The sequence below is a fragment of the Drosophila elegans genome, unplaced genomic scaffold, assembly GCF_018152505.1.
Source record: "Drosophila elegans isolate 14027-0461.03 unplaced genomic scaffold, ASM1815250v1 contig_208, whole genome shotgun sequence".
Taxonomy (NCBI): Eukaryota; Metazoa; Arthropoda; class Insecta; order Diptera; family Drosophilidae; genus Drosophila; species Drosophila elegans.
Genome location: NW_024545578.1, coordinates 15,345,445 through 15,356,858, shown reverse-complemented (window position 1 = coordinate 15,356,858; position 11,414 = coordinate 15,345,445). Strand labels below are relative to the sequence as shown.

At 46.0% G+C, this 11,414-nt stretch overlaps 1 protein-coding gene across 1 annotated transcript; it reads left to right on the top strand.

The window, feature by feature from the left end:
• The first annotated feature begins 656 nt into the window (after positions 1-656).
• On the top strand, positions 657-11,410 carry LOC108150248 (laminin subunit gamma-1). Its single transcript, XM_017278310.2, has 10 exons — positions 657-750; positions 2,690-3,069; positions 3,678-3,811; positions 3,874-4,001; positions 4,065-4,679; positions 5,656-6,067; positions 6,711-9,296; positions 9,596-9,932; positions 10,238-10,538; positions 10,608-11,410. Exons 2-10 carry the CDS (start codon positions 2,875-2,877, stop codon positions 10,817-10,819), a joined length of 4,920 nt encoding a protein of 1,639 aa, XP_017133799.1. The 5' UTR covers positions 657-750; positions 2,690-2,874; the 3' UTR covers positions 10,820-11,410.
• Positions 11,411-11,414: the final 4 nt, after the last annotated feature.

Sequence of the window (11,414 nt, the reverse complement as noted above, 5' to 3'; positions counted from 1 at the left end):
ATATTAAATACGCTGTTAATAATTGAATTAACACCTACTTTCAAAGGAAATTCAAATCGTTTTCCCAAAATAATATAAGCACAATAGGTCTTTAAACCGAAATCTAAAAAAAAAATGAATACTGTGAAAATATCATATGGCATAATTTGAATTTAATTTAGAAACCCCAAATACAACACAATCCAATGGTTCTGAGATTGCTCTTATATGATTTCCTGAATGAAATCGAAAGTGCGGCGATGATTATGGTACATCAACCTCCTTATCAGCGGTGCCAGCGATAACCTGCTAACTCTAATAACTACAAACTAAGCGAAAAGTAGAGCAGAGAGCAGCTTCCGAGCCAGATACCGTGGCGTTTTTTTGTTTCGAGACGGATCTTTTCATACGAACGCTGTTTAAATTTTTGCCCGCCTAAATGAGCAATTAGTGGAATTCGTACGAAGAGCGAGGCAATCAATCCGCAGTACTCCAATGAGGAAGACTTTCGTGACTGGAGAGCTGTGCTTAGACCAACTCCCGGGCACGAAACACTCCAACCAGATCCGTCTACCACTCTCTCGCAATTCAATTGCAGATACAATACACTATGCCGCGGCAGCAGATACAGATACTGAGCGCAGAGTTTCACTCAACGAGCGATCGGATCGGATCGCTGGGCCTGGCATTCCTCGAGATCGAGAGTCAGTTGAGCAGTCGAGCAGTTGAGCATTGGACGTCCTCGTTAGCGGTTGTCTTCGGAGCGACGAAGTAAGTGGTGGTGCCGTGCCACCAGTAACCAAATCCAGTGCAGCGGAGTCTCAAGTTTTCTCGGGTCACCTTTTGTATGTTTTTTTCTGTTGGCCAGGCGGAAAGTAACCCGTGAGGTGCTGGTGCTTGCCTTCGAGGTGCCGATACAATTACAATCCCAGTTCGAAACGCGAGTCAGCAGAAATGCAACAGGGCAGAAAAGTGTGCACACAACAATGTTGGGTGTAGTTGATCGCAGGCCCAGTGCTCAGTCCTGTTAATAATTGTGGGGAAATGTTTTGGAAATCGCCGAAAAGTGCCATGTGTTATGGGTCCGTCGCAGCGGAAAATGTATCTACCATATAAATAGCCGATAAATAAACGAAAATAACGCAGTTGCTGCGCCCTGTGTGCATCTGTGGGATACGAAACGGAGTTCGTAAATGTATCTGAGTGACTCTTTTGAGTGCTTTCCACCGATTTCCCTCTACCTGCTGAGTGTGTGTATGAGTGTGCAAGTGTGCGAGTGTGCGTGCGGCTGAACCAGTGGATAAAAACAAACCGAGCAATAAAGATACAAGCCAAAAGGTGCAAACAAAAACGCATTTTAGCCTCTTTAAAAGCATACAAAATAAACACGAACTCAGCACAGAGCTGTGGTCTCTATATATATTTATATATATAGACAGTGATATCAGCTAGTTCATAGCCCCAAATTCTTATCGCCAAGGAACTCGTGTTCGTTTCATAGGCGCGTATCTCGCCGCGGCTCAAGACCCATATAGCCAGCCGTATGGGGATCTCAAATCTGAATGGAGCGGATGTTCGTTCCGCCGACCGTAGCCATAGTGTATGCTATATACATAGTATGTGTGCCTGTGTCCCGAGTGGTGTATAGTTCCAGTATCAGTGTCTTGGCCTCCGCTGAACTCTGCGCAAAGGGTTCAGCTGCGAGTCGGCCTGACAACAGTTTTCGTTCATCCGATGCTGATAAAAAAGGAAATAAATGAAAAATATACCATAAATAGAATTTATATGAAAGCAATTAATAGTGGAAGAAATCTCGGCTGTGTGAACTGTGTGTTTGTGTGTTTATGTTCTTCTCTGTTCAAAAATAATGAAACCCTGATCCGGACTGCGATTTCTAGATAATAATACATTTTGGAATAGAACGAGCGCCGCTTCTAGGAACTCAAATTAAGAATGAGAGACGAACATTATAAGCATACATGAATGAAATTCCCTTTCAGCTGGACATGATCTCAAGTTCCGCATCTGACCCACGAGAACTGGTATTTTCCTGTATCCAAAGAGGAATCTTTTGTGTTCCTCTCACATTGCATTCTGTTCCAGAGGATGTGATATCATCTTCGAGCAAAAACACTGTACAAATATTTGCTAATTAGTGCCTCTACTTAACTGAATTCATAGAAAAGGCGCACAAGATCTGCAAAACCTAAATGAATCTAACCTTGCAACTAGTGCACTGAATACTAAGTCTTAGAGATCCTCCTAATTATTAGAAGGCAGCCGCCACAATTGCAGCTCAAAATCGAGAATGAGAATGTGGATGAGAATAAGTAGAGGAGTAGATGAAATCATCGCATAGAATTACTTCAAGTTCCCGAATAGCAAATACACATGGTGGGCAGTACAACCACATATATCGTATGTGTACTCTACTCTACTGCTGCTGGAACTCATGCTCGAGAGGTTATTTATGTCTCTGCTCACGGCTGCTTGTTGTTTGAAATTTTCATTTGCAGTTTTGCCTTTCGAGTTTTCGTTTTGTTTACCCAAAAGCAAATGAACTCATTGCCGGTCCGGCCAGTAAAGTTTATTTTTCGACTGATTTGCTCGGCGAACTAATTAAAAATCGTCCCCTCGCCGCCGCAATATGTGGCACACATGTTCCTGGACTTGGTATCTAAACTGATTCATAATCCCATGCATTTTCCAGCATATGAAGTCGCTCAGGCACCACCAATAGGAAAGATTCCGTAATGAATTGAAGAGCGACCACACAGACGAAGGAATCTCGAAGGAAACCCGCCCAGAAAACCATATAGTCTTAGAACTTGACCACAATCCTAGTGACAACAACCCACCCACCTGTAGCCAACGAGTTACCCCACCGCATCCACCATGAGACGCAGTCGGTGGAGCCACAGTGGCTCCTCCACGGCGCGACTGCTGCTGATCGGAGTCCTGATCGCCAGCTCTGCCACCACCATTCTCGCCGCCCTGCGACCACCCATCAACTCGGCCGGAGGGCACGAACTGCGCGGAACCACCTTCATGCCGGCCCTGGAGTGCTACGATCCATATGGAAGACCGCAGGTAAGGGGCGGATTTCGGAATTCGGAACTGCTTTCCACTTTGTTTGTCCACAAGCAATTGAAAAGAATTGGGAATTAGCGGTTGGACAGTCAGCTTTTGGGTTGGGTCAATTCGAGTGAGAGATGCAAACTAATTGAGTAATAAAGCGACAGTTCGGGGGAATAGAAAATGTAGAGGAGTTAATTAAAGAATTTAATGATCAAACTAAATATGTTGTCAAAACAAAAATATCTATGTATTTTATTATATGATTACTATTTATTTTAATTAAATGAAATAATCTAGTGATCATTTCAGATATGTTGTCAAATTACAAATATGTATGTAATTTTATAAAGAATATCTATTGTTATATGATTACTATTAAATTTTAATTGATAACTCATAGCCAGTCAGCCTTAAGAAATAAAATAAATCGTTTAATGTGAATTAATATTTCCCAGAAATCTCTTTCAAGCCAATAAATTTTTCACACATTTTTGAGAAACCAGAGTAGAGCTTCAAAGTATTGACATCAAAGAAAAAATGTTTTTCTTTATTTGCAAGCCAATGATTTTAATGTGAGACATGGACATGTATCATATAATAATTTCTTGATTTACATTTAGAAATGTCTTCCCGAGTTCATCAATGCTGCCTATCAGCTTCAAATCGAGGCAACTAACACCTGTGGCGACCAGAACGACAACCACTTCTGCATACAGACTATGAACCAAAATCATAAAAACTGCGAATTTTGCAAGTGAGTAGAATTACTAAAGATCCCTCATTTGTTTGGCTAACAATGAGATATATCTTTTCCAGATATGGTGATCACCATCCTTCATACCTGACGGACTTGCACGATCCCCAGAATGTCACCTATTGGCAGTCGGAGACCATGCTGGAGGGCATTCAGCAACCGAACTACATGAACCTGACTTTGCATTTGGGTAAGTAAAAATAGCAATTAATTTAGGCATAGCTAATGAACCAAATATCTCGTAAAACATAAGGAAAATCGTACGACATCACGTATGTGCGCATTCTGTTCCGCTCGCCGCGTCCTGAGTCCTTTACGATATACAAGAGGACCTCGGAGAACGGACCGTGGATTCCGTACCAGTACTACAGTGCCACCTGTCGCGACACCTATTCCCTACCCGATTCGAGGGCCATTCGGAAGGGCGAGGGCGAGGCGCATGCCCTGTGCACCAGCGAGTACAGTGACATCTCGCCGTTGAGGGACGGCGAGATCGCCTTCTCCACGCTGGAGGGTCGTCCCAGTGGCATCAACTTTGAGCGAAGTGCCGAGCTGCAGGACTGGGTCACGGCCACGGACATTCGCATCACCTTGGACCGTCTGAACACCTTCGGCGACGAGGTCTTCGGGGATCCCCAGGTGCTGAAGTCGTACTTCTATGCCATCAGTGACATTGCCGTGGGAGCCCGATGCAAGTGCAATGGACATGCCAGCAAGTGTGTTCCCAGCACGGGCATGCACGGCGAGAGGACCCTGGTCTGCGAGTGTCGCCACAACACCGACGGACCCGACTGCGACCGCTGCCTGCCGCTCTACAACGATCTGAAGTGGAAGAGGTCAACCTCAACGGAGGTCAACGAGTGCAAAGGTAAGTTACTTGCTTTTCCTTACACTAATGGTACCTAAAAAAAATGTATTTTAAATTTTGAGAACATTTTTTTTTGTTAAATAATTCTTACAAAGACGATAGTGAAAAAAATATTAATTTTATGTTTTTGTCGTGTTGCTATTATTAAACCATTAATCCTAGAGAACTCTATTAGAGATGCCATTCTGATTAAATCAACTGTTTTTTTTAGGAAAATAGAATAATATAGCTTGCTTTTCAAGAAATATGAAAAGTAATCCCAATTATGTATTTCTACTGTATTTAATTGCGACCGAAAGTCTATTTTTGGGTTTAAAATATTTTTTTAACTGAAAGTATTAAAATATATTTATTAGCGAAATCCAAATTCAGTCGAAATTTAAAAAATTATATGCAAGCTAATTTATTTCGGGAATAACAGCTAAAATATAAATATTTTTTAAAATAAAGGTTTTCCAAAAATTTTAAAAAATTTAATTTTATATAAAATCATAATATTGAATACATTATTATAATTATTTAAATTGATTATGATATCCTTGGACTTACTTAATTTTTTTACGACAAAAATATAAAACCAATGGTATCTGGCATTTGAAACTCCTTGCAATGTTTGCCTAAACTAGTATTTCATAACTGAATTTAATTAAGGTAAAGAGAGATGAGTGTTCAGGTTTTCAATCAGCTGGTGGCAGTGGCCAGTCTGAAGATTCCGTATAAGGACAAACCACTTTGCCGTTAGAGGCAGCGTTAGTTGAGAGGAGGAGTCAAGTGAGCCATGATCAGTCATGTTTGTGCCTTGCTTGCCAGCGGTCTTCTTTTTGCTACTGGCCTTTGTCCAAGGCTGGTCGAATGACTACAGCCTGGAAACGAATCTCATTGGGCCAGGAGTGCCCAATTGGTATCTGATTAACTGTAGAATACAAGTAGGGAAAGCCAAAGTGATATTCCACTAAAACACATCCACTTTCCACAGCCTGCAACTGCAATGGACTGGCCGACAAGTGCTTCTTCGACTCGCAACTGTTCAACCTGACGGGTCATGGAGGCCACTGCCTGGACTGCCGTGAGAATCGCGATGGTCCCAACTGCGAGCGCTGCAAGGAGAACTTCTACATGCGCGACGACGGCTACTGCGTCAACTGCGCCTGCGACCCTGTGGGCTCCCGGTCGCTGCAGTGCAACAGCCACGGCAAGTGCCAGTGCAAGCCGGGCGTCACTGGCGACAAGTGCGACCGCTGCGACAACAACTACTACCAGTTCGGACCCCACGGCTGCCAGCCCTGCGGATGCGACAGCCGCGGATCCCACCAGAACACCCCCGCCTGCGATCCCGAAACGGGAATCTGCTTCTGCAAGGAGAACGTCGAGGGCAGGCGCTGCAATGAGTGAGTTATTTGAACCCATTTTTAATACATAGGTTATTTAATTTGTTGTATTATTTTAAGGCTCAATCAATTTATTAATTTTTTGGTTGTGTTGTTCTATATTTAACAATTAGATCATAAATATTTAGTAAGTAACATTTAAAAGCTACATTTTTGTTTAAAATTCTTCAAAATAAGAAGATTAACTTATTTAATTTTTGATATTTGGAACCTAAAGTTTTTGTGTTCTTATCAGTCGACGAATTTTATAATTATCCGTGATCTGAAGATCTGAATCTAGGCGAGCTTTGAGTCAACAAAAATGTTTTTCATAAAATCATAATTAGATAAAGATTATTGAGAAAAAAAAACGTGTTTAATTAGAGATAGCTAAAAATCTTATTTTTTGATTATGGTGTTATAAAAATTAAGACCGAAGACTAGTAATAATTCAAGTATGAAAACATGACATGGTCTGCGAAGTAGGTTCAAATTCTCAATTTCAAGATTTTCAAATGGAAACTTTTAAAATGTATACACCTTAATCATTAAGATTAATGTTAAATAAACAAAATTAAAAAAAAAACCTACGATAAATAATAAATTTCGGAATATGAAAGCCATTAAACTCCACTAACAACTAACCTGTATTTTTCCTCTCCAGATGTAAGCCCGGCTTCTTCACCTTGGACCAGAACAATCGGTTTGGCTGCACGCCGTGCTTCTGTTATGGCCACACCTCCGAGTGCCAGACTGCGCCGGGCTACTCGATCGTCTCGGTGACCTCCAACTTCAATAAGTTCAAAGAGCGCTGGACGGCCGCTGATCTGAACCAGCGCGAGGTGGACATCAAGTACAACCAGTACAGCCGGAGCATCGGAACCACGGCGCAGGGCAACGAGCACGTGTACTTCCAGGCGCCGGATCGGTTCCTCGGCGACCAGCGAGCCTCCTACAACAGGGATCTGAAATTCAAGCTGCAACTGGTGGGCCAGGTGGCCAACACCGGAGTGAGCGATGTGATCCTGGAGGGAGCCGGCAGCCGCATCTCGCTGCCCATTTTCGCCCAGGGCAATGGCATACCCGACCAGGGTGTGAAGGAGTACACGTTCCGGCTGCACGAGCACCACGACTACCAGTGGCAGCCCAGTCAGTCGGCCCGCGGATTCCTCTCGATTCTGTCCAATTTGACGGCCATCAAGATCCGGGCCACGTACTCGGTGCAGGGCGAGGCCATCCTGGACGACGTGGAGCTGCAGACGGCGCACCGGGGAGCGGCCGGCCATCCGGCCACCTGGATCGAGCAGTGCACCTGTCCGGAGGGCTATCTGGGCCAGTTCTGCGAGTCCTGTGCGCCCGGCTACCGGCACAGTCCGGCCCGCGGCGGCCCCTTCATGCCCTGCATCCCCTGCGACTGCCACGGCCATGCGGACATCTGTGACTCGGAGACGGGGCGGTGCATCTGCCACCACAACACCCACGGTGACAACTGTGACCAGTGCGCCAAGGGATTCTACGGCAACGCACTGGGCGGCACTCCCAACGACTGCAAGCGGTGTCCCTGTCCCAACGACGGTGCCTGCCTGCAGATCAACGAGGACACGGTCATTTGCACGGAGTGTCCCAAGGGCTACTTCGGCTCCCGGTGCGAGCAGTGCAGCGATGGCTTCTTCGGCGATCCCACGGGACTGCTGGGCGCGGTGCAGACCTGCAAGAGTTGCGACTGCAACGGCAACGTGGACCCCAATGCCGTGGGCAATTGCAACCGGACGACGGGCGAGTGTTTGAAGTGCATCCACAATACGGCCGGGGAGCACTGCGACCAGTGCCTGTCCGGCCACTTTGGCGATCCCCTGGCCCTGCCCCATGGACACTGCGATCGCTGCAGTTGCTACGAGGCGGGTACGGAGCAGGATGCGCAGAGCATCACGCGATGCGACCAGGTCACCGGCCAGTGTCAGTGCAAGCCGAATGTCATTGGACGGGACTGTGGCGAATGCCAGCCCGGCTACTACAACATCCGGTCGGGCAATGGGTGCGAGAACTGTCTGTGCGATCCGGTGGGCAGCTACAATGCCACCTGCGATCGCTACACCGGCCAGTGCCACTGCCGACCCGGCGTTGTGGGTGAGCGCTGTGACCAGTGCGCCAACTACTACTATGGATTCTCCGGCGAGGGATGCAAGCAATGCGAGTGCGACGAGAGCGGCTCCAAGGGCTTCCAGTGCGACCAGAGTGGCCAGTGCCCGTGCAATGATAATGTGGAGGGACGGCGCTGCGACCGCTGTAAGGAGAACAAGTACGACAGGCATCGTGGATGCATCGATTGCCCGGATTGCTATAATCTCGTCCAGGATGCGGCCGATCTGCATCGCGCCAAGCTGGCCAATCTCAGTCAGACGCTGGACGAGATTGCCCGCACGCCGGTCACCAATGACGAGGAGTTCGAGGCCAAGTTGCGGGCAGTTCAGGAGAAGGTGGCTGTACTGGCCCAGGATGCCAGCGATAATTCCGGAGAGGGTGGCCAGACCCATGCCGAGGTGATCGACGATCTGCACAAGCATCTGGACACCGTGAGGGAGCACCTGCAGAGTGCGGACAAGTACCAGGCGGAGGCCAATGCCGAGATCGAGAAGGCTCGCCACAACTACACCATCCTCGACCAGATCACCGAGAATGCCAAGAAGGAACTGCAGCAGGCACTGGATCTGCTCAACGACCAAGGAGCCGCTGCCTTGGCCCGGGCCAAGGAAAAGTCCGTGGAGTTTGGCACGCAGTCGGAGCAGATCTCGGACATATCGCGCGAGGCACGTGCCCTGGCCGACAGGCTGGAGTCGGAGGCACAGTTCGATCTGAAGAACGCCAAGGACGCTATGGATGCGGTGGAGAAGGCCCACCAGCTGGCCAAGAGCGCCATCGATCTGCAGCAGAAGATCGGCACGGAGCTGCGTTCCGAGGTGGGTCTGGAGCTGGCCAGTGTGAGGCAATCGCTGGGCACCGTGGTCCAGACCTCCAAGGAGGCGCTGCGCAAGGCCAACGAGGTGTACGAAACCGCACTGACCCTCTTGAACGAGGTTAACCGTCAGACGCAGCCGGTCATCGACATCAATCAGCTTAAGAAGGATGCAGTGGCGGCCAACGAAAGGGCAGATAAACTACTCAGTGCCATCAATGAGCTGTCGAACAGCAATGGCGAACTGTTTGCCAATTTCGAAATGGAGCATGAGCTTACGGAAACGCTTCTCAAGAGGTGGGTTTGACTAAGCTTACCCTTATAACTCTAACAAAATAAGAATATTAATATTTTAATTAAATATTAGATCATAATATTATACACAATGCATAGAAAATTGCTTGATTAAATAATCAAATACTTTAGTCCTTGTGGAAAATATTACATTCCAAATAGTTATTATTTTGAATTAAATGCTTTTTATTTAAGTTAAATTTTCAGATATTAAAATAGCCACATTAAATATTTAAAAATTTTTATTTATTTTATTATTTATTTTATGATTTATAATATTAATTTTATTTCCTTCCAAACAGAGCCGATCAGCAGCAGCAGGAGGACATTGAGTTGCTGGAGCGGGCCAAGGCCGCCCACGACAAGGCCACCAAGGCGGTAGAGCAGGGCGACAACACCCTCAAGGAGGCCAACAACACCTACAAAAAGCTGGCCGGATTCCAGTCCGATGTGCAGCGCTCTTCGGAGAGTGCAGCCCAAGCCCTGCAGACAGTGCCCAATATCGAGAAGGAGATCCAGAATGCGGAGAGCCTGATCAGCCAGGCGGAGGAGGCTCTGGACGGAGCCAACAAGAACGCCAACGAGGCCAAGAAGAATGCCCAGGAGGCGCAGTTGAAGTACGCCGAGCAGGCCTCGAAGGTAGGTCAAAAGTAAAGGGGGGAGTGGTTTTTTAATTTTTTTTTGGTTTACGATGGTCACCACAATTTACAGTAATTTCTGCCATAGCCGTTTAACTTAATATTTCTTTATAAAAATTTAAAATGTTAACAGAATATTCTTAAAATGTTATACTATAATGTACCATGGGTTTTTAAGAATAGATTTGAACTGTTCTGTTAAACAACATTTAAACAAAGTGCATTGGTATACACAAGGTTACCCTTCTGCCCCTTCATGGCCTCTCCGGATTAAATAATACCAATTGTTTCTTAATTTACCAACAGGATGCCGAGCTGATCCGTCGCAAGGCCAATGAGACCAAGGTGGCTGCCCGAAATCTGCGAGATGAGGCCGACCAGCTGAATCACCGCGTGAAGGTCACCGAGGTGGAAATCTTCAAGCTGGTGGACAGCTCCACCAAAGACGACAACCTGGTGGACGATGCCAAGCGAAAGGTGGGCCAGGCCAAAGCCGATACCCAGGAGGCCCAAAAACAGATTGAGAAGGCCAATGCCGAACTGACGGCCATCAAGGATGAGCTGGAGAATCTGAAGGACATCAACACAGGCGATTTGGATAAGTTGGGTAGGTCTAATCATATTTATTTACGTAATTGCCAACCTTAATCATTCGATGTTCAACCAAAAATCACAGAAAATCGTTTGGCCACTGTGGAGGGTGAGATCAATCGTGTGAATCTGACGGGTCGCATTGAAAAGTACCGGGAGCAGCGCAACATTCAGAAGAATCTGATCGACAAGTACGATGCCGAGCTGAAGGAACTGGCTGAGGAGGTGGAAAACATTGGCCTTATATCCAAAGTTCTGCCCGACAATTGCTTCAGTCGCAATCGCCTGGAACCGTAGAGCTGCGTAGAGCAACGCCCACTCCCAATAACAACTACTTCAATTAACACTAAGTACGAGAACGAGGATCAGAACGAGAGACGAACAAATCAGATTTACGATATATTGTAGAACGTAGCCGTTGAATGAAATTATGTAATTTTAGTGTCTTAGCCGAAATATTCTGTTTGGTGACCAGCCAAGTGTCCACAAAAGAGATCAGCCGAGCAAAGTTAAGCTTTAACGCATCATCGTTCGCATACTGTATGCCATATCCTGTAATGATACAAAGGGGATGCCGATGCCCCTTTGCCGACATCGAGAATCAACTGCCAACTGTGCTTCACCAGTTACAAGCCAGCCACGGACTGTATTATATGTTAAAGACCACTAAACCACTAAAAGCAAACCTTGTACTCCAATAATCCGATAATCCAATCGCATTTCTCTATCTCTGCCGTAGCTCCCACGTAAAATCTATTCTAAACACCTATATATTAACATATTTGTCATCTACGTTTAATGTGCCAATACAATTACCACGTATCTTTGTGTATAAGTCGCTTAAAGAGTTTTCCTTCGAAATAAAACTTTTCCAACGTTGTAATTTTATATA

Bases quoted from the DNA above. Each gene is read 5' to 3' on its own strand.
- LOC108150248 (XM_017278310.2), top strand. From the start codon at position 2,875: ATGAGACGCAGTCGGTGGAGCCACAGTGGCTCCTCCACGGCGCGACTG. The intron at 3,812-3,873 runs GTGAGTAGAATT...TATCTTTTCCAG, and splicing joins AAAAACTGCGAATTTTGCAA to ATATGGTGATCACCATCCTT. The intron at 6,068-6,710 runs GTGAGTTATTTG...TTTCCTCTCCAG, and splicing joins GAGGGCAGGCGCTGCAATGA to ATGTAAGCCCGGCTTCTTCA.